This window comes from Scylla paramamosain, unplaced genomic scaffold (genome assembly GCF_035594125.1).
Source record: "Scylla paramamosain isolate STU-SP2022 unplaced genomic scaffold, ASM3559412v1 Contig92, whole genome shotgun sequence".
NCBI lineage: Eukaryota > Metazoa > Arthropoda > Malacostraca > Decapoda > Portunidae > Scylla > Scylla paramamosain.
The window spans coordinates 147,501-170,000 of record NW_026973757.1 but is presented as its reverse complement, the minus strand read 5'-3'; the positions used below and the strand labels follow the sequence as shown (position 1 = coordinate 170,000).

The 22,500-nt window shown below is 43.6% G+C and overlaps 1 protein-coding gene and 3 long non-coding RNA genes across 6 annotated transcripts in view; 1 reads left to right on the top strand and 3 right to left on the bottom strand.

The window, feature by feature from the left end:
* Positions 1–1,093: 1,093 nt before the first annotated feature.
* On the top strand, positions 1,094–7,000 carry LOC135098916 (uncharacterized). 3 transcript variants are annotated; one of them, XR_010267493.1, is made up of 5 exons: positions 1,094–2,301; positions 2,657–3,085; positions 4,476–5,065; positions 5,247–5,325; positions 6,627–7,000. XR_010267493.1 is itself a non-coding variant. In XM_064001335.1 (2 exons), exon 2 carries the CDS (start codon positions 5,328–5,330, stop codon positions 5,940–5,942), a length of 615 nt encoding a protein of 204 aa, XP_063857405.1. In that variant the 5' UTR covers positions 4,627–5,065; positions 5,247–5,327; the 3' UTR covers positions 5,943–6,620. The 3 variants fall into 3 exon arrangements, 1 of the variants encoding a protein (XP_063857405.1); XR_010267494.1 differs by lacking the exons at positions 4,476–5,065; positions 5,247–5,325; positions 6,627–7,000 and adding an exon at positions 3,390–3,555; XM_064001335.1 differs by lacking the exons at positions 1,094–2,301; positions 2,657–3,085; positions 6,627–7,000 and having other exon boundaries at positions 4,627–5,065; positions 5,247–6,620.
* A 2,640-nt stretch (positions 7,001–9,640) lies between these two features.
* Positions 9,641–19,678, bottom strand: LOC135098917 (uncharacterized). The gene is made up of 3 exons (XR_010267495.1): positions 19,538–19,678; positions 10,469–10,669; positions 9,641–10,361 (listed from the first exon to the last, which is right to left on the bottom strand). It is a non-coding gene; the product is annotated as an uncharacterized LOC135098917 (long non-coding RNA).
* A 960-nt stretch (positions 19,679–20,638) lies between these two features.
* Positions 20,639–21,840, bottom strand: LOC135098918 (uncharacterized). Its single transcript, XR_010267496.1, has 2 exons — positions 21,718–21,840; positions 20,639–21,333 (listed from the first exon to the last, which is right to left on the bottom strand). It is a non-coding gene; the product is annotated as an uncharacterized LOC135098918 (long non-coding RNA).
* Positions 21,841–22,020: 180 nt separating this feature from the next.
* LOC135098919 (uncharacterized) overlaps positions 22,021–22,500 on the bottom strand; it is a 2,130-nt gene continuing 1,650 nt past the window's right edge. Inside the window, exon 3 of the long non-coding RNA XR_010267497.1 lies at positions 22,021–22,444. This is a non-coding gene — a long non-coding RNA (uncharacterized LOC135098919). The remainder of the gene's footprint in view (positions 22,445–22,500) is intronic.

The window sequence follows — 22,500 nt, the reverse complement described above, 5'->3', positions numbered from 1 at the left end:
GTTTTCATAACTAGTGGTTGTCACCAGGTGGCAGACCAAACCTTTCTCTCACATACAGGCAATATCAGATATACCTACAGTGTTATTCTATTTACATGAAGATGCAATGGGCTTATATAATATATTTTTCTAGGTAATCCCTTCTAAGTAGTAACACAAGTAAAATCGAACTCTTTTCATGAACAAATGTATCTAAGTTGATTTTCTAGTGAATCGGCATTTAGATTTATTTGGTCATCTTAAGATTTCCAAATGAATACACTCTTGATTGGAAACGTCTTAATTTAGTAAACATAAAGGCAACATGTCTGTGACAGTCAAAAGTCCAAAGTACATACATCTCCTTCCTAGTTTATGGAAACGGCAATTTTAATAAAAAAAAAAGTTGGCACCTCGAGTGTCCTGGCGATAGTAATGGTGTATCTCTAACCAAAACAAACACCTGACTCGGCCGCGCTGCTTCAACTTAAGAAACACGTTGTTGGACAAGAAGTTGAATGTTGGTGCGGTGCCCATCTCCACTACGCCCTAAGCAATGGATTACGGCAGCTGGACACTACAGCAGCAGCAGGATCGCCTGAGAGATGTTTGTTTTGCTTCTCCATTACTTTGTCGCTCGCTTCGTGAGAGGGATGCTAAAATACCCACAAAAAAAAAAAAAAAAAAAAAAAAAACTAGAGCCATATATCACGATGTTAGTGAGTAGGTTGTGTCATACTATATAGTGCAGTGTGATTTTTTATTTTTTTCATTGTTCAAATCAACAGTTTTTATACTTGTAATATGCTTTATTTAAGATAATGCTAGCTGTTTACTCGATAATCACACACAAAAAAATAATAATTAATTTGACCACATTCTGTCAATATTATCCATACCGGATATTGAAAAGTCGACACATCATTTCAATAGTATCATGATGGTCAATGTTCTATGCATCTTTACGCACCTGGGATTTACTACAACAATATTCTAGCTCTCTTTCCTACAGTTAGATGAGCACCAACGACATCTAGCGGTTGAGTTCCGAAAACTCCCCATTGCATTAGTGAATACAATAGGTAGAGTTTTCAGTGCAGTGTTGAATGAGAGACTGTGTAAATGGATTGAGACAGCTGGAGTGCTGGTGAAGAACAGAATGGTTTTCGTGGGGGATAGGAGAGCTGAGGACAATATGTTTGTGGTGAATGAAATGATTGAGAAGAAAAAGAAGGATGGGGGTAAATTGTACCTAGGTTTTCTGGATATAGAGAAAGCTTATGATAGAGTGAACAGAGAAATGCTAGGTAGAGTCTTAGAAAAGATTGAATTGAGTGCAAAGATTTTTAACATAGTGCAAAGAGGATGAGACGGTGGAACATGTGGTGCTGGAGTGTGTGAAGTATGCCAGAGACAGGAATGAGATGATGCAAGTGATACTGACTGAGTTAGGGCATGATAGGAATGAAAGAGTGGAGAAGACAGGAAAGGAATGGATGGTGTTGTTGCTGGGACTGTGTAGAGAGGCGAATGAAAGGATGACTGAGGCGGTGAAACAGTTTCTGGAGAGAATGTGGCGTGCCAGGTGTAGGAACAATTAGGATAGAGGATGCTGTTCGTTTTTTTTTTTTTTTTTTTTCTACAGGAGTTGCCGATCCAAAGGCCTGGCTCAGGAGTGATCCTGTGCCACCTGTACCATCAAGATCAAGATCAAGATGTAGGCTCCTCGAGAAGAAGGACCACTTGTCCCAGTGCAGTGGGTGTCTCTTAAGGCTGAAGGAGGAGTGGGAGGTACTTGCTGTGAGGCATGGTGAGGTGGAGGGCTCGGAAACGGAGGTGGCCGTGGCTATTGCTGTTAGTTGTGCTTGCTTGTCAGGCTTTGTGTGTGTATGTGGGGATTTGCACGTCACCTGTTGTCTGGGGCTCCCCTTGTTGTGTGTCACCTGTGTTCGTGAAGCACACTTACAGATTGTTGAGGCTAACTTGACTCCTTCATTGCAGACGCCTTAAGGAGCACGCATGACGCTTTAAAGCGGAGGGCGGTTCGGGAAGAGGTGACGCGTGCCCTGACACAGAGGGTGTCTGGACGGCCTCCTTCCTGCCGTGCCCAAGAGCTCGCCCGCCGGCGAGCGCCCGCCGCTGGACCCGCCATTCGTGTAGACGTGCGGTCCCTCCCGGCCGGGTCGCGGCCCGCACGCGCGGACCGACGGGTGGACGTTGTTGCAGGCGCATCAACAGGTCAGGCGACACAAGCAGCCTTGACTTGCCTGGTGGGTGGAAGAGCCGCAGCAGTACAGGTCCACTGGCTTATTGAAGGTGGAGGTAACGTGCGTGTACTTGACTTGTCCAGTGTTACTGCACCCACACTTGCCAGAGAGAGAGAGAGAGAGAGAGAGGGGGGAATGATAAAAGGTGGATTACAAAGACCATTACAGCAGTGGGGAGATGTCATCTGACGGTTCACCTCTGCCACTCACCTAAACACTGCCCAGATTCATCTTTTTATGTATTTATTGATTGATTGATTGATTGAGTGCTTGATTCCTGAGGCAGAGGTGCATCCACACCAGGCTTGGTGGCAGTGTCGCAGTGGAAGGCTGGAGGTGGAAGGGATGGGAAGATGGAATAGTATTAGGAATTAGTGGAGGTGAATATTGCCATTGTTCTTCCTCCACAGACCAACTCAGGCAGCCTGTGAACCCCCCTGTGACCTGTGACCCCCCCGTGACCTGCAAGACACAGCCACTCCAGGACAGGATGACTCAGCAGCATGTGACCACCTAACAACAACAACAACAACAACAGACTTTCCTTGTTTATTTGGTGAGAGAGAGAGAGAGAGAGATGCAATATTTTAAGCCTTCCATCAGTTCACCTCCCAGCTTCTACTACTACTTCTACTACTACTATTACTACTACTACTACTAGTACTACTGCTACTGCTACTGCTACTGCTACAACTTCTCCGCACAGTATCACCACCCTACACGTCCCATTCCAAAGCAAATGGCCATATTTGGGGACAGAGCGCAGCAACATCCACTTCGTTAAAATTGTGACTGCAATTAAATGGATACTGCATGAACTGGAATAAGGCTATTGAACTGTAAGCATTTTAAGGTTTAAGGGTTTTTAAGGGTGTTTAAAGGTGTGTGGGGGTAGGGGAAGGGTGGAGGGACCCTGGGAAAGGCTTGGGAGAGGAAATAAATTGGGATTTTGAAGGTTATATTAAGTTTGTTTATATTATTTGTATGGGCTCTTAAGGGGGATTTTTAAGGGTGTCTAAAGGTGTGTGGGAGTACAGGAAGGGTGTAGGGACCCTGGGAGAGAGAGAGAGAGAGAGAGAGAGAGATGGTTATATTTGTAGTGTTTAAGTCAAATATTCTTAATTTTTCTACCTTTCCTCTTAGAAGTTAGTGAACTACTACTACTACTACTACTACCACCACCATCACCACCACCACTACTACTACTACTACTACTACTACTACTACTACTACTACCATTGCAGGTGATGCAAGACACACCCTGGTGCAGTGGTACACCTCAGTGAAAACCCTGTCAAGAGTGAGAGAGAGAGAGAGAGAGAGAGAGAGAGAGAGAGAGAGAGAGAGAGAGAGAGAGAGAGAGAGAGAGAGAGAGAGAGAGAGGGAGTGGGTAGGTGATGAAAAGGGTGGAAAAAAGAGAGAAATGAAGAGAGTTAAAGATAGAAACATGTAGGGACATTGAGAGAGAGAGAGAGAGAGAGAGAGAGAGAGAGAGAGAGAGAGAGAATTTTGATTATAATATTTTTAGTGTTTTCTTTCCTTTAAAGGGAATAACTCTCTCTCTCTCTCTCTCTCTCTCTCTCTCTCTCTCTCTCTCTCTCTCTCTCTCTCTCTCTCTCTCTCTCTCTCTCTCTCTCTCTCTAAAGGAGAAATTATTATTATTATTATTATTATTATTATTATTATTATTATTATTATTATTATTATTATTATTATTATTATTATTATTATTATTATTATTATTATTATTGCTGTTATTATTGTTGTTTTACTACTACTGCTGCTACTACTACTACTACTACTACTACTACTACTACTACTACTACTACTACTACTACTACTACAACTACTATTACTATTGCAACTGCTGATTGAATATGAAAGTGGGCAGCTGGTTCTATGGGACTTCAAGGGCCGCTGTGCTGATGTCAGATACTAGTCTGCTGAACTCCTAAGGTAATAAAGAGAGTGAGAGAGAAAGTGAGAGAGAGAGAGAGAGAGAGAGAGAGAGAGAGAGAGAGAGAGAGAAAGCAGTTATTATTAGTAACCTAACCTAACCTAATCTGTTACAACACCCTTAAAAACCCGTGTCACTTCAACTAGAATCTTTTAAAGTGTTTCTCCTGTTAGTAGTGTAGAAATGCTGTTAATCTGTCTCTACAACCATAAAACATTTCTAATATCACCTGACCTGACCCCACATAACCTGATCTGACCTCCCATTCACAGGTCATTGTCTTGGCACCACGAGGGAGAGCAGGGTATGTGCTGTCATATGGACTGGTCACTCACAACTTGGACACTGAAACAAGCCTCTCCCAGACCCCCCCCCTCTCTCTCTCTCTCTCTCTCTCTCTCTCTCTCTCTCTCTCTCTCTCTCTCTCTCTCTCTCTCTCTCTCTCTCTCTCTCTCTCTCTCTCTCTCTCTCTCTCTCTCTCTCTCTCTCTCTCTCTCTCTCTCTCTCTCTCTCTCTCTCTCTCTCTCTCTCTCTCTCTCTCTCTCTCTCTCTCTCTCTCTCTCCACAGAACTGAGTGACCCCCGTGCACTGTTGGTTCTCCACAATGACATCGTTGTTGTGGACCTACTCTCCCCCAGCTACCCCTGTTTTGAGAACCCCTATTGAAGGGATACACACGAGTCACCTGTCACCGGCTGTACACACCTGGCTGACTGCCCTGCTGACCTCAACCCTGCCCTCTACTTAGCTGGGGCCATGGGAGGGGGCACAGGAAGCAGGGTTTCTCTGAGAAGGAGTGGCCAATCTCTGGGAGGGAGTGGGACAGCACCTCTTGCCCCTACCCTGAAATGACCTTGACTGGGTGAGTGATGGCTCATGGGAATGGCGTGGGTGTCTGTGCGAGTGTCTGAGAGAGAGAGAGAGAGAGAGATGAAATTGTTGATATATTTCTTTATTTCTTCCTTCTACTACTTCTACTACTACTGCTACTATTACTTTACTATTACTACTACTACTACTACTACTACTACTATTTTTTGCAGACATGTGGATGGGTCAATAAAATTCTGGGATGCCTCTTCTGTGGGACTCCAGATTCTTTACAATTTGAAGACTGCAAACGTATGGCCTATTCCAGTTCACTTGAGTCCATCCCAGCCTCCCCAACTGCATCCCAGCCACCCCAGTACATCCCAGCCTCTCCCAGTGCATCCCAGTTCATCCCCAGTTCATCCCCAGCCTCTCCCAGTGCATCTCAGCCACTCTTGGTGCATCCCAGCCTCTCCCAGTGCATTTCAGCCTCTCCCAATCCATCCCAGCCTCCCTCAGAGCATCCCAGCCTCCCTCAGTGCATCCCAGCCTCCTTCAGTGCATCCCAGCCTCTTCCAGTCCATCCCAACCTCTCCCAGTGCATCTCAACCACTCTTGGTGCAGCCCAGCCTCTCCCAGTCCATCCCAGCTTCTCCCAGTGCATCTCAGCCACTCTTGGTGCATCCCAGCTTCTCCCAGTGCATCTCAGCCTCTCCCAATCCATCCCAGCCTCCCTCAGAGCATCCCAGCCTCCCTCAGTGCATCTCAGCCTCCTTCAGTGCATCCCAGCCTCTTCCAGTGCATCCCAACCTCTCCCAGTGCATCCCAGCCTCTCCCAGTGCATCCCAGCCTCTCCTAGTCCATCTCAGCCTCTCCCAGTGCATCTCAGCCTCTCTCTGTGCATCCCAGCCTCTTCCAGTGCATCCTAGCATTTCTCAATGCATCCCAGCCACCCTTAGTCCATCCCACCCTCTCCTAGTGCACCTGTCTCTCCCAGTGCATCCCATCCTCTCCCAGTGCATCCCAGCCTTTCTCAGTCCATCCTAACCTCTCCCAGTGCATCACAGCCTCTCCCACTGTATCCCAGCCTCCCCCAGTGCATCCCAGTCTCTCCCAGTGCATCCCAGTCTCTCCCAATGTATCCCAGCTTCTCCCAGTCCATCCCAGCCTCTCCCAGTGCATTCCAGCTTCCTCCAGTGCATCCCAGCCTCTCCCAGTGCATCGCAGCCTCTGCCAGTGGATCCCAGGCTCTCCCAGTGCATCTCAGCCTCTCCCAGTACATCCCAATCTCTCCCAGTACATCCCAGCCTCTCATAGTGCATCCCAGCCTCTCCCAGTACATCCCAGCCTCTCCCATTGCATCCCAGCCTCCCCCAGTGTATCTCAGTCTCTCCCTGTAAATTATTATTGTACAGTGGAGTTTCAATGGGTAACTAAAGTAAATTCCCCCTAGCAGTACTGAACGTAATTGTGCGTTACCTCTCAATAGAAAACATTTTATGCGAGTCTCCCTTCTAATACTCCGAAATGGCTCTCGTTTTCTTTCCGCCCCGGTAGTTTTAAGGGGAAGCTTCACTAAATTGAGTAAATTATTCCTGTTTTCTTTCCAACAGTGCCTCGAGGTGCCAGTCATTTATGAAGTGTATGAAAGCAGAAACGGGTCTCCAAAATATGATTTTTGCCCAAGATCTTCCCTTCAGGTGAGTCTGATGATGACGATGATACTATTGCTGCTGCTGCTGCTACTGCTGCTGCTGCTGCTGCTGCTGCTGCTGCTGCTGCTGCTGCTGCTGCTGCTGCTACTACTACTACTACTACTACTACTACTACTACTACTACTACTACTACTGCTGCTACTACTACTACTACTACTACTACTACTACTACTACTATCTTTGCAGACCTCTTTGGACTATTTCGTGTCCATCCATGTCAGAGCAGGACCGCAAAGAAGACCGGCTGGCTGGCTACCGGGTGAGAGAGAGAGAGAGAGAGAGAGAGAGAGAGAGAGAGAGAGAGAGAGAGAGAGAGATTGCTTGATTGATAGATTTAAACAGTATTACTACTATTGCACTAATACTACTTTTACTACTGATACAATGAGTCTCTCTCTCTCTCTCTCTCTCTCTGGTTTTTCATAATTATATAATGTTATTTTTTTCAGCTAATAATCAATTATTATTATTACTTTTAAAAATAATAATAATGTTAATAATATTATTTTTGCTCTTTATTTTTCAACCCAGTTATTTTTTAGAGGGCAAGATTTTCAATTACATTAATTACTTTGCTATTATTGTTATTATTATTAATTATTATTATTATTATTATTATTATCATTACTACTACTACTACTACTACTATTATTGCTTTTATCATTATTGTCGTTGTTTTTGTTGTTGTGAAGAGATGGATTGGACAAAATAGTACAAGTCAGAATAGTTCCACTGGATAGTACAAGATAGGTTAGATAGTCTGGATAGTACAGGAATAGGTAAGATAGAATAGTACAGAATAGGTTAGTCATTCAAGATAGTACAAAGATAATCTGGATAGTACAGCATAGGTTAGTTTGGATAGTACAAGCATAATTCTGGATAGTCAGTCAGGATAGTACAATAGAAGTCAAGCAGGGGGAGGGAGGGGGCAGATAGTCAGATAGTCATGCATAGTACAGGATAGTAGCAGAGATAGGTTATTTGTAATAGTCAAAATAGTAGATAGTTTGGGATAGTCATGATAGTACAGACTGGAAATTGACCCAAAAATTACCACTACTACTACTACTACTACAGACCAGGTAGTGGGTGTGTCTGGTACATGCTGAGGACAAGGCAGACTACTCCTATCCTGTGTGGCGTTAGTCGAGCCACAGCCAATAGTCTGGAGACCCTCACCTTTGTACTATTCCTGATAGACTTTGCTGCTGCTGCTGCTGCTGCCTACGTATGGGTCAAAGGTTAGCAGTGCACTACTGGCTGGCTGGCTGACTGACTGACTGACTGACTGACTTTTTGGCTGGCTGGCTGACTGACTGACTGACTGACTGACTTTTTGGCTGGCTGACTGACTGACTGACTGACTTTTTGGTTGGTTGACTGACTGACTGTTTGGCTGGCTGACTGACTGACTGACTTTTTGGCTGACTGACTGACTAACTGTTTGGCTGGCTGACTGACTGGCTGACTGACTGACTGACTGACTGACTGTTTGGCTGACTGACTGACTGAGTTTTTGGCTGGCTGGCTGACTGACTCACTGACCGTTTGGCTGGCTGACTGACTGACTTTTTGGCTGGCTGACTGACTGACTGACCGACCATTTGGCTGGCTGACTGACTGACTGACTTTTTGGTTGGCTGACTGACTGACTGACTGACTGACTGACTGACTGTTTGTTTGGCTGACTGACTGACTGACTGACTGACGGACTCAATGACCGTTTGGCTGGCTGGCTGACTGACTGACTGTTTGGCTGACTGACTGACTGACTGTCTGTTTGCCTGGCAGACTGACTGACTAACTGACTGACTGACTGACTGACTGTTTGGCTGGCTGACTGACTGACTGACTGACTGACCAACTGACTTTGGCTGGCTGGCTGGCTGACTGACTGACTGACTGTTTGCCTGGCTGACTGACTGACTGACTGTTTGGCTGGCTGACTGACTGACTGACTTTTTGGCTGGCTGGCTGACTGACTGACTGACTGACTTTTTGGCTGGCTGGCTGGCTAACTGACTGACTGACCAACTGACTTTGGCTGGCTGGCTGACTGACTGACTGACTGACTGACTGACTGACTGTTTGCCTGGCTGACTGACTGACTGACTGTTTGGCTGGCTGACTGGCTGACTGACTGACTGTTTGGCTGGCTGACTGACTGACTGACTTTTTGGCTGGCTGACTGGCTGACTGACTGACTGACTGACTGTTTGGCTGGCTGACTGACTGACTGACTTTTTGGCTGGCTGGCTGGCTGACTGACTGACTGACTGACTGACTGACTGACTTTTTGGCTGGCTGGCTGACTGACTGACTGACTGACTGACTGACTGACTGACCAACCGACTTTGACTGACTGACTGACTGACTGACTGACTGACTGACTGGCTGGCTGGCTGACTGACTGACTGACTGACTGACCAACCGACTTTGACTGACTGACTGACTGACTGACTGACTGACTGACTGGCTGGCTGGCTGGCTGGCTGACTGACTGACTGACTGATTGACTTTGGCTAGCTGGGTGGCTGGCTGGCTGGCTGTCACCACCACCTAGCCTAACCTAACAAAACTAAATTAACCTAACCCCTCAAAAAAATGGACCTTTCTTTCTTTTTTTTTTTTTATTAGACTTTTGTTGCCCTTGGTTGGTGTCCCTTGTACATTAAAAACAAACAAACCTAACCAAACCGTGTGTGTGTGTGTGTGTGTGTGTGTGTGTGTGTGTGTGTGTGTGTGTGTGTGTGTGTGTGTGTGTGTGTGTGTGTGTGTACACAGGTGACCACATGTGTATGGGAAGCTGCATTTCTTGGTGTGGCATGAACAGCCTCATCTCATTGGCTGTGTTGTCTGAGTCCTTGCTGTGTTGTATGTGCTGTGCTTGTCCCTCTCGTTTCCATGCCTTCTCTCTCTCTCTCTCTCTCTCTCTCTCTCTCTCTCTCTCTCTCTCTCTCTCTCTCTCTCTCTCTCTCTCTCTCTCTCTCTCTCTCTCTCTCCTCACCTCACCACAGACAGCCCACAGCCCCACAGTATGTTTACGAACCCCACAGTGACTCCCCACAGCCCCTCATCAATAAGTGTCCCCCTTACACACACACAGCATTACATATACAAACACTGCATCTTGTACAGTGCCTAGAATAAAGAATGGACACACAAAATGGACAGGCTTCGTTTTGTTCCGTCCTGCGTGAATGTGGCGAGGCTCAACATGTGCAGGTGAACAGTGAAGAGTGTATTAGATGCACGACTCAAAGATATGGAAGCTTACACACGAAGTACAGGACACAGCTTGATGATGAGTACGGTGAGTCAAGTATTAGGAGTCAAAATGCTCCACTTTGAACTGACCTACAACAAGGAGTAAGCTTGTAAAGGGGAAGACATTTGCCAACACAATAAACACACAGGGAAAAATTAATCTAAATAAAAGATTAAACAATTATATATATGCCAACAATAAATAAAGAATAAATGAAGACTAAGCAAAGCAAATTAATCTGACTGCTAATAAACAAACCAACACAGTATATTTAAACACTATCATGGAAGATACTGAAGCTGTGTGCTGTCTTCCTGCAGCACTGGTCAGCTCCTGTGCCACCAGCTTCACAACACCACCCTCTGTCAAAAAATAAATCAGTTAATAAATGTTGCAAACTATCTGATGTCAAATAATATTGTGGGCTTGTACAGAGATGTGTCAACAACAACAACAACAACACCACCACCTTAACATGGTGAAGCAACAAGAGGCCACAGGTCACAGGCAGGGTGGCCAGGCCAAGACTTTACCCCCCCCAAGGCCCCGCCACACAGACTGCTGCTTCCACTGGAATCTTCCACGCACACTTTGCTGCGGCCTCCCAACACATCACTGTCGGCAGCATAGGGCTTGCTGCCACACTCGCTTCACAACTCCAGCCAGCTCACTGCAGGGCAAAGACACGACAGCAATTCAAGTCTTCTCATTAACTAAGTGACACTAAGCATTTCAAATATTTTCACATTTTCACTGGGATCTGACACAAACCTACCATTTAAAAAGAAATAGAATTTGGCTGTTAGATAGAGTGGTAAATGACTGCAATAATTCCAGACTGATTGCAAGTGGTGAGTCAGTAGAGTACTTAAAAGATTAGACACATTTATGGACAGGGCTGATAGGTGGATGTAGGTAGGTATGCCACATGCAGGCCTTGTGTTTCCTTAGGCAGTAACACGTAAAGAATTTTATATCACGTGGGAAACTATAAGGAAACACGAGGCCTACATGTGGCATACCTATCTACATCCACCAATTAGCCCTATCCATAAATGTGTCCAATCTTTTAAGTACTCTACTGACTCACCACTTGCAACCATTCTGGAATTATTCCAGTCATCTACCACTCTATCTAAAAGCCAAATTCTACAGGAAAATCCCTCTCATCCAGCATTCGAGTATCCGGCAGCTTCAAGTATCTGGCACATTTTTCCCCAAGCCTTAAAATCAATAAAAAATCAATGTGTACTCATAAAATTGATTAAATTATGATTAATTATGAGGAAGGCACAACCCCCGAGTTCCAAAAACAGTTTAATGTTAAGGATGCGATATTCATGGCTTCACTTGCTTGGCTAGACGTTAAAAGGCAAACATTGATACGATGTCGGCGCAAATTGTACCCTTTGATGATGTGTGATGATGAGGATGAGGAGTTTGAAGGGTTTGTAGGTGGCATGAAAAATTCGGTGGTGAGCGAGCTGTGGGAAATGGGGGGAAATGTGCAACTTAAAGTGACAGATGAAGCGTTACAGGAATGGGTGGACATGGACGAAAATCAGGCCGTAACATTCACTCTCACAGACGAGGAAGTTATCAACGCTGTAGTAGAAGATCATTTAGAGAAAATTAGTGATGATAGTGATGATGATGATGATGATTATGAGCCTAAAGTAACTTGAGAACAGGCTGCAAAACACATAGCTGGCTTTGTCAGGTTTGCTGAGCAGTGCACATACATGTCAACCCGAGATGTTATGACCCTTCACTGCATTGAGAATGAGTTTTTGCTGCAAAGAAGAAGGAGCTGCAAACAAGGAGACATTAGAAACTATTTTAAAGTAGCTTGTAAGGGAAAAGAAGTGGGGCAAACAAGTACAGAATCTGATGATGTTGATGACCCGGAGGGTGTTGAAGGAGAGGTGTGGGGAGCGAAAAAGTGTCACAAACACTCGTACATTTTCATATCTTCATTGTATGCTATACATGTTGGCTAATATTGAGTAAAGCAAATAAGTGTATATGTACTTTATTTTTGTAACCCATCAACTTATTTATAAGAGGAAAGTATTAAAGAGAATGTTAGTACAGTAGTATTGTGTGTTGGTGAGTGTGAGGTGGCAGCGCGGGTGGCAACGCACGGCACGGCGATCAGCTGATCTTTGTTATAATAAGATGCGTGAGTGTAGGGTGGTGATTGTGGACATAATTTCATTTCTATTCAAGTATCCGGCATGTCGGCAGTCCCATTGATACCGGATAAGAGGGATTTTACTGTATTTCTTTTTAACTGAATTTTATGAAGCTTGAGGCAATGACAAAGTCCTATTCTATTTAGCCTTCAGGATTTTGTTTGTATCACCCTTGTTACATCCATCATACTTTCTGTTATGACTTCTCCTCAAAAGAGGAGAAAGTCATAACAAATTTAGTTTGTCAGAACAAACTAAATTTGAGTAAAATAAAACATATAGAGGATTCTACATTTGAGTATATCTGTATTGGTGACCACTGTACCTAACTGGAACTCCCAAACTATGTAGTATTAGTTAATCAATTTATAATTTTAACAGCATTACTTGGATCCACAATTAAGAGGCACAGACAAGATATAGCCTCAAGTGGTGCTTTTTGACTTTCTTCTTTCTTTCTTTGAGAACAATTGCCACATTTACTTACTGATGTATATTTGTAAGTGATGGTTTTCATGTGACTAATCTACATTTATGGTGGAGAGAGAGAGAGAGAGAGAGAGAGAGAGAGAGAGAGAGAGAGAGAGAGAGAGAGAGAGAGAGAGAGAGAGAGAGAGAGAGAGAGAGAGAGCCTTACCACCAAATATTTTGCCTCCTTTCTCAGAAATCTTCCACACAACCACCTTGCATATCAGTTGAAATTAATGTAATTTTTGGTATAGTTTTTAATTCCACATACCACATCAACACCAGGCTGAACTGTGAGCTCCTGGGCTTGCTTACCATCCACATTATGTCTTTATAGTCTTATGAGGTGATGCGAGAGAGGAAGCAGAACACACACACACACACACACACACACACACACACACACACAGATAACACTGCCTGACTGAGACACACACACCCTTGTATCTCTCACCTACTTCTTTACATAAAATACTGCAAGAGAGAGAATAATAGCTGCACTAATGATTTATACCAAAATACACACACACACACACACACACACACACACACACACACAACAAATAAATAAATTAATTAATAAATATAGAGGGAATTTATTGCACAGCTGGCAAGGAGGTGAAGTCTGTTGTCATACTGTGTTGCAACCAATTGGAAGAAAAATATAAAATATCATAGATAACACTTTTTTTTTTTGCAGATATTTTTTGATTGACAGAATAATTTCCTAAAACTTGCTTCCATTTAGAATTTTGTTTTATTTGGGGAAAGATCAGGTACGGAGGTGTGTTTTTGACCTGTGCTGGAGACAATGAGGTTAAAGGGTGTTACTCAATGTTTATGAGGCTAAATAATGGATTTAAGGCTCTTTTTAAGGATTTAAGAGGCTTAACAAAGGGTCTGGTGTCCTTTAAAGGATGTTTTAAAGGGTTTGCTAGTTGAAATTAAGCAGGATAGAAGAGTGTAAGATAAGGGACCCTTTTGACTCTTCTATGTTCCTAAACCATAGCAAAACTCCCTTAAAACACCTTGAAACACTGCCTTGCTAACTTAAAACCTAAGCAATTCAAAAACACAAGAAAACAAACTAAACACTTAAAAATACATCTTTATAAATTCCATTAAACTTTCCTATATGTTTAACAACCTAAAAATACCAAAATGAACCCCAAAACTCAAAATAAAACAAAGATCCTTGCAAACACTAAAACACCAATAAATATCCCAAAACACACCTAAACACACCTAAACACACTCACTGAATGACCTCAAGCACATCCACACACCCCAAAACACATTGAACACACTCTGCCCTATTCAAAACACCCCCAAACAGTTACCCATTAATAAAACACACAAATACACACTGAAACACATCCAAACACACTCAAAACACCATTGTATCCTCACAATCACTTAAAACACTGTCAAAAACACATACAAGATCAGAGAGAGAGAGAGAGAGAGAGAGAGAGAGAGAGAGAGAGAGAGAGAGAGAGAGAGAGAGAGAGAGAGAGAGAGAGAGAGAGAGAGAGAGAGTCATGAAAAATTTCCAGCTTGGCCCTAGAAGTAAGGTCATAAGATGCCATAGAAATACTGGTTAGGTTAAAATAAAAGGAAAAGAGTGACAAAAATAAAATGAAGCCCAAAATTACAAGGAAAAAAAAAAAAAGGAAATTAAAACTACAAATTAACCCCTAAAGGACAGGTGGCATCTATGATTGCCCTACATTTTGTGAGCTTAATTTCAAATTTTTGCACAACTTTTTGAGCCTGTGAACATCCTTTCCTCACCACAGTGTCTCCCTCTGAGCCTCAGTGTGCTGCGAACCACTGTGATGGCTACAGGGGAAAATAATCACCCCTCTTCCTCTGATTCCTCAGACATCCACATCAGGGAAAATTTGCTCCAAAACAACCTCTTAGTGAAAATACTACTGGCAGAGAGTTACAAGTTACTTCCCCAAGTGTAGAAAGTGGTTTTACCAGAGAAAATAAAACAGTAATAGACTGTGTTTCACTCATATACATCTTCCCACCTGTCACAATTACATTTTTTCTTGTGTGTTATAAGTGATGGACAAGAATACTATTTTCTTTAGTGTTTTTACAAAATTATAGATTTAGACATTCACGCGAGTGAGTGACCGAGAGATACTGGTGAGGAAAGCAGATAAAGTAGGCATGGGCACCCCTCCTCCCCCCCTGCAAGCTGGGGCCCCAGCCAGGCCACCACATGGCATGCAACCATCTGAATGAACACAGGCTGAGGCTGAGAAAACACTGAAAGTTACTTCACTTCACCACAGACACACCACATCAACTAGAGAGTTCCAGTTTGCGGGAGATTGAAGAGGAAGGATTGATAAGTGTGATGCTATTACGTTTTAAACAATCGGTCAAGGCAGAGTTGAGAAATTGTTGATGGAATGTGAACTATTTTTGAAGTGTCTCGTATATATATATATATATATATATATATATATATATATATATATATATATATATATATATATATATATATATATATATATATATATATATATATATATATATATATATATATATATATATATAAAAACACACACACACACACACACACACACACAAATAGAAGAAATACATTGTTTTGAAGGTTACAAGAAAGCTGAGACCTTTAAAAAGTAATATTAGGAATTTAGGATGACAGTAAGATGACAAAAAAACATTACTGTTACATGGAAACACACACACACACACACACACACACACACACACACACACACACACACACACACACACACACACACACACACACACACACCCTTCCCCAGCTCTCCCATGCCCACACAGGTCTGTGCATGCCTTGGACACAGAGAAGGGCACCATCAATGTGTACACCATCTCTACCATCCTGAGAATGACAGGTGGCAGGGTGAGATAAGGAGATAGAGAGATAGACATATATACATACTTTCATTCATTCATTCATTTCATTTTCATTCACTCCTCCTCCTCCTCCTCCTCCTCCACCTCCTCCTTGTGCAGGCTCTGGTGCACTCTAGTTTGAGGAGTTCTTTGGCCGCCAAGTTCCTTATTGAAGGCGATGAGGAGTTGCTGGAGGAGGTGAAGGAAATTTTCTGTATCTATGACAAGCAAGGTAAGGATTCGCCGTTCATCTTTGACCCGTGTTTGGAAACCCTTCACTCTCTCACCACTGTTTTCCAAGGCTACAGAGGTGATCAGCTGGGTTGTCATGACTTTCTGCTGCTGCATCATTTCACAGCCACACACACCACCCCCCACCCCTCACCCCTCACCCATATTTAAACCTTAGAAAACAACTGTAAATTGAGGGAGTTAGTGGAAACAGAAGAGAGAGGGAGGAAGAGAGGAAGAGGAAGAGAAGATACTGTTACTCCTTGCATAGTGGAGACTAAGAGAAGGAGAGGGAGGAGATAGGTGGAGGAAAAAAAAAAGAGGAATGGGGGAGGGGTGTACCAGGCACCTCACATCATGTAACAATAGTGAAAATAAAAGGGAGGTGGTAGAGGGCGGTGCACCTCACACAAGTCCAGAGAAGCAAGGGGACACCATCACACAATCCGTCACCACCACCACACCACAGCAACGGGTGGTGAGTGTATTACTATAACAACAATGAAAGTTGAGAGGTTAGTGTCAATATTCATCCTGTGCTAACACCACCACTAGTCTGTCATCACAAAATCCCCATCACTCACCACAAACACACCACCATTCACCACAAACACACCACCATTCACCACAAACACACCACCATTCACCACAAACACACCACCATTCACCACAAACACACCATCACTCATCACAAACACACCACAATTCACCACAATCACTCAGGGCTGGAAAAACACACATTTAAAAAAAACAAACTTTTTTTTTTATTATTTTGGGAGGTTTATTGATTTTTGTTTATTCTTCATATTTTTATGTAAATCAGTTTAAATAAGGAATTAAAAAGTAATCTAAAATAAAACAAAAGGTATGAAGTGTTTTTTTTTATGTAGGAGGGGGACTGGCCAACAGCAAAAAAATAAATAAATAAAAATAAATAAATAAATAAATAAATAAATAAATAAATAAATAAAAATAAAATGAAATAAAATGAATAAATAAATAAATAAATAAATAAAAAAGTAGGTAAATAGATAAATAAAATAAAATTAAAAAAATATATAAAAAATATAAAAAACTTCCAGCAAGAAGGAAAGGTAGATGTTGACAGACAGAGCTGAAAGAGTTTGACTAGGCAAGGTGCAAGCACGGAGGCACAGTTTCGGAGAACAATAGGAGGGACCCCATCAGGTCCATAAGCCTTCTGAGGGTTTAGGCCAGTGAGGGCATAAAAAACATCATTGCGAAGAATTTTAATAGGTGGCATGAAGTAGTCAGAGGGTGGAGGAGAGGGAGGAACAAGCCCAGAATCGTCCAAGGTAGGGTTTTTAGCAAAGGTTTGAGCGAAGAGTTCAGCTTTAGAAATGGATGTGATAGCAGTGGTGCCATCTGGTTGAAATAGAAGAGGGAAAGAAGAAGCAAAGTTATTGGAGATATTTTTGGCTAGATGCCAGAAGTCACGAGGGGAGTTAGATCTTGAAAGGTTTTGACATTTTCTGTTAATGAAGGAGTTTTTGGCTAGTTAGAGAACAAACTTGGCATGGTTCTGGGCAGAAATATAAAGTGCATGAGATTCTGGTGATGGAAGGCTTAAGTACCTTTTGTGGGCCACCTTTCTATCATGTATAGCACGAGAACAAGCTGTGTTGAACCAAGGTTTAGAAGGTTTAGGACGAGAAAAAGAGTGAGGCAACCGGCCAACTTGTGTGAAGAAATGCTTGTCAATGTGACTGACTGACTAACTGACTGGCTGACTGACTGGCTGACTGAATGGCGGAATGACTGACTGACTGACTGATTGGCTGACTGACTGACTGACTGACTGACTCGCTGGATCGATGACTGACTGACTAACTGACTGGCTGACTGACTGGCTGACTGAATGGCGGAATGACTGACTGACTGACTGACTGACTGACTGACTGGCTGGATCGGTGACTGACTGACTAACTGACTGGCTGACTGACTGGCTGACTGAATGGCGGAATGACTGACTGACTGACTGACTGACTGGCGGAATGACTGACTGACTGACTGACTGACTGACTGGCTGGATGGGTGACTGACTGACTGACTGGCTGGATCGGTGACTGACTGACTAACTGACTGGCTGACTGACTGGCTGACTGAATGGTGGAATGACTGACTGACTGACTGACTGACTGGCGGAATGACTGACTGACTGACTGACTGACTGACTGACTGACTGACTGACTGACTGGCTGGATGGGTGACTGACTGACTGACTGGCTGACTGACTGATTAATTGGCCGACTGACTGGCTGACTGACTGACTGATTGGCTGAGTGGACTGACTGACTGACTGACTGGTTAACTGACTGACTGATTGGCTGACTGACTGGCTGATTGGCTGACTGACTGAATGACAGGCTGGCTGACTGTCTGATTGGCTGGCTGGCTGGCTGACTGACTGACTGACTGGCAGAGTGACTGACTGACTGACTAGCTGGCTGACTGACTGACTGACTGGCTTACTGGCTGACTGACTGACTGGCTGGTTGGCTGGCAGACTGACTGACTGGCTTACTGGCTGACTGACTGACTGACTGACTGACTGACTGGCTGGTTGGCTGGCAGACTGACTGACTAACTGACTGTCTGGTTGGCTGGCTGAATGACTGACTGAATGACTGACTGGCTGGATGGCTGGCTGGCTAACTGGCTGGCTGGCTGACTGACTGACTGACTGACTGACTGACTGACTGACTGACTGACTGACTGACTGGCTGGCTGGCTGAATGAATGACTGACTGACTGACTGGATGGCTGGCTGGCTGGCTGGCTGAATGAATGACTGACTGACTGACTGGCTTACTGGCTGGCTGACTGACTGACTGGCTGACTAAATGACTGATTGGCTGGCTGGCTAGCTGGCTGGCTGGCTGGATGGATGGCTGGCTGACTGACTGACTGACTGACCGACTGGCTGACTGACTGACTGACTGGCTGGTTGGGGGGCTGACTGACTGATTAACTGACTGTCTGGCTGGCTGGCTGAATGACTGACTGGCTGGCTAAATGGCTATCTGGCTGGCTGGCTGGCTGGCTGACTGACTGAATGAATGACTGACTCTCTCTCTCTCTCTCTCTCTCTCTCTCTCTCTCTCTCTCTCTCACTTTAAAACTATACTAATACTACTTAAATATACTTACAAAATATTCAGTATATATTGTTAAGTGTGAAATTTGTAGTATTTAAGTGAATCAATAGTAGTAGTAGCAGCAGCAGCAGCAATGGCAGGTGATAGTGGTGGTGGTGGTGGTGGTGACTAATAGTAATAGTAGTAGTTTGAATAATAACCTCAGTGGAGGACCCAGCGGCCATGTTGCCTTAATTATTACTTCGTGACACTAAAACCAGGCAATGGCGGATATATCTGACCAGAGGATATGGAAGCTAGACAAGTGACTCTAGCTTGTGACATGTTAGGCTTACAATAAGTGAGCGACGAACCAAATAATGACTGAAAACACTGACGCCCTGTGCCTGTGCCTGTTCCTCAGCTGACGGCTTGTTTACATATTGACGACTCTTCAATATTCGCCTAAATTTCCCAGACTCAGACGTAAATAAAACCTAAAAATAAATAAATAACCCAAAAAAATACCTAAATAACGAACAAAAACCTTAATAAACTGCTACAAGACACTACAGGTAGGAGGAAGGTGATGCTGGGAAGGCAGTAAGGCTAAGGGTAGGCTGGCACCGCAGGGCTCACCTTACGTACTCATGGCTCTCTGGTGCTGCGTGGCGGTGCTTGGTACAGGGAGAAGCTGCCGGGAATACGGAAACACTTATCACCAGAGTGCGTGGGGCAACACTGACCAGCGCCGGCCAAAACACTCACCTTGCCAAGCGCCACCTGTCTCTGCTCCACCAACACACACACACAAAAGTTAACATGTTATAAAATAATAATTCAAATTATATAAATATCCTCACTTCCTCACTGCCGATTCCCCACTGAACACCTCCTAAGTGATTATGATTCCAAATTTCACTCACTGCTGCACCGTGTCACCGCAGCAAACATGCGAACCCGTGCAGGATAGGCTTAACTAAAATGCTTCTACTCTCTCTCTCTCTCTCTCTCTCTCTCTCTCTCTCTCTCTCCTAACGATTGTTTCCCAAAGCCACAAAGATGATTAAAAGGGTTTTCAATAGCGTTTCTCTTATTAATAATATAGAAATGTTCGTAATCTGTCAGTAGAACCGTAAAAACATAATTAAAAACCTGTCACTTCGACTAGGGCCTTTTAAAATGCGTGTTTCTCTTGTTAGTAATGTAGAAATGTTATTAATCTGTCACCAGAACAGTAAAGGACACGCTTGAAAACCTATGTAATTACTGAGAGAGAGAGAGAGAGAGAGAGAGAGAGAGAGAGAGAGAGAGAGAGAGAGAGAGAGAGACCCTGCACACACCCAAACGCATAAAAAAAAAAAAACCCACACACTCAAATGCCCTCAAAAGACCCAGCACATACTCAAAACATCCTCACACACTCTCAAATACACTCAAAAGACCCTGCACACACCCAAACGCACCTATAGCACCCCCACGCACACTCAAATACACTCAAAAGACCCCACACACACACACAAACGCACCCAAACACCCCCCTCCCACACACACACACTCAAATACATTAAATACATTCAAAATTCTCATAATGGAAAGTGTTGAAATAATTAATGGGATTCTCTCTCTCTCTCTCTCTCTCTCTCTCTCTCTCTCTCTCTCTCTCTCTCTCTCTCTCTCTCTCTCTCTCTCTCTCTCTCTCTCTCTCTCTCTCTCTCTCGGTGGGATTAAAAGCAGTAATAATCTTAATGTTTATTGTCACCCCTGGCATGAACAAGTAACAGAAAACGGGAATAAAGATGAAATAAGTTTCCATTATAAAAAAAAAAGATAAATAAATAAATAAATAAATAAATAAAAACGGACGGAAAATAAAAGTAAATAAATAAATAAATGATCCTTGCAAGTACTTAGACACACTTAAATCGAAGAAATGAAAAATAATTGAAAAATATATATAAAAGTAAATATTCCCATTATGAAAATGAACGAAAAAAAATAAAGAAAAATAAATAAATGGTCTTAAAAAAATAAAGATAAATAAATGAACTGAATATAAAATCAAAAGAAATTGATAAAAAAAAAATGTAAACAAATATAGGTAAAATTCAACATTCCATAAAAAAAAAACGAAACGAAAAATAGAGAAAAGAAAATAACCGTTAAAATAATAAATAAATAAATAAATTGAATATATAACGAAAGAAAATTAAAATATATCCTCTCTCTCTCTCTCTCTCTCTCTCCTCTCTACAAGGTGAGCGTATCTCTCTCTAAGGTGTTGACAAGGGCGGCGAGGTAGGGCCCAGTCACGCCTGCCCTCTGTAAGCCCTGTATTGCATTGTCACGTGCCGCGCCTCCTCCTCCGTTAACTTCCAGCCCAATCTTAGCGAAGCCTGCTAAACTCCCGCCCACTTCCAGCCCCGCCGCTACTTCTGTTGGGATAATAGCGGTTGTAGTGGTGGTGGTAGTGGTAGGTAGTGGTGGTGGTAGTGGTGGTGATAGGGAGAGGAGGAGGAGGACGAATAGGAGGGAGGAGGAGGAGGGGCCGTACTAGTAATAGTAGTAGTAGTAGTAGTAGTAGTAGTAGTAGTAGTAGAAATAACGAGAAAATTATAAGAATGATAATAATAGCAATGATAATAACGATAATAATAATAATAATAATAATAATAATAATAATAATAATAATAATAATAATAATAATAATAAAAACAACAACAACAACAACAACAACAACAATTACTACTACTACAACTACTACTACTACTACTACTACTACTACTACTACTACTACTACTACTACTACTACTACTTACGTGCCGGTGAGAGGCCAATGGGGGTAGCGAGGGAATGGGGGGAGACGGGGGATGCCAGGACCCCCTCCATAACCCCCGCCAGCCTCCTCCAGACTACGCCCTCCCCGCCCCCCCACCACCGCCTGAGAGAGAGAGAGAGAGAGAGAGGAGAGAGAGAGAGAGAGAGGAGAGAGAGAGAGAGAGAGAGAGAGAGAGGAGAGAGAGAGAGAGAGACAGAGAGAGAGAGAGAGAGAGAGAGAGGAGAGGAGAGAGAGAGAGAGAGTGTTAATATTTGGTATTATTCTACTACTACAACTACTACTCTTCCTCCTAATCTTCCTCTTCTTCCTCCTCCTCCTCCTCCTCCTCTTCCTACTAAAGCAAACCTCCTCCTCTTCCTCTTCCTACTCCTCCCCCACTCGTCTTCCTCTTCCTTATCCTCATTCTTCTCTTCCTCCTCCTTCTCTTGCTTCTCATCATCATCATCATCATCATCTTGCACCACCACCACCACCACCACCACCATCACCACCACCACCATCACTACCACCACCACCACTAACCTTTGCCAGTAGTTGTATGTGCGCGGCAGCCTGGGCTTCCCCGTGGGCAGGCAGTAGCAGGGGAGGGCGTGGTAGTAAACCGCCTTGATAACTTCCCCAACACCCCGTTCACCTCCTCCATGCCAAACACAGCACCCACCAGTATTACAACGCCCCCCGCGTGTACTCGGCTAAAGGCGCGGACCCTGTGGTGGTAGTAGTGATGGTGGTAATGGTGGTGGTGGTGGTGGTGGTGGGTCTG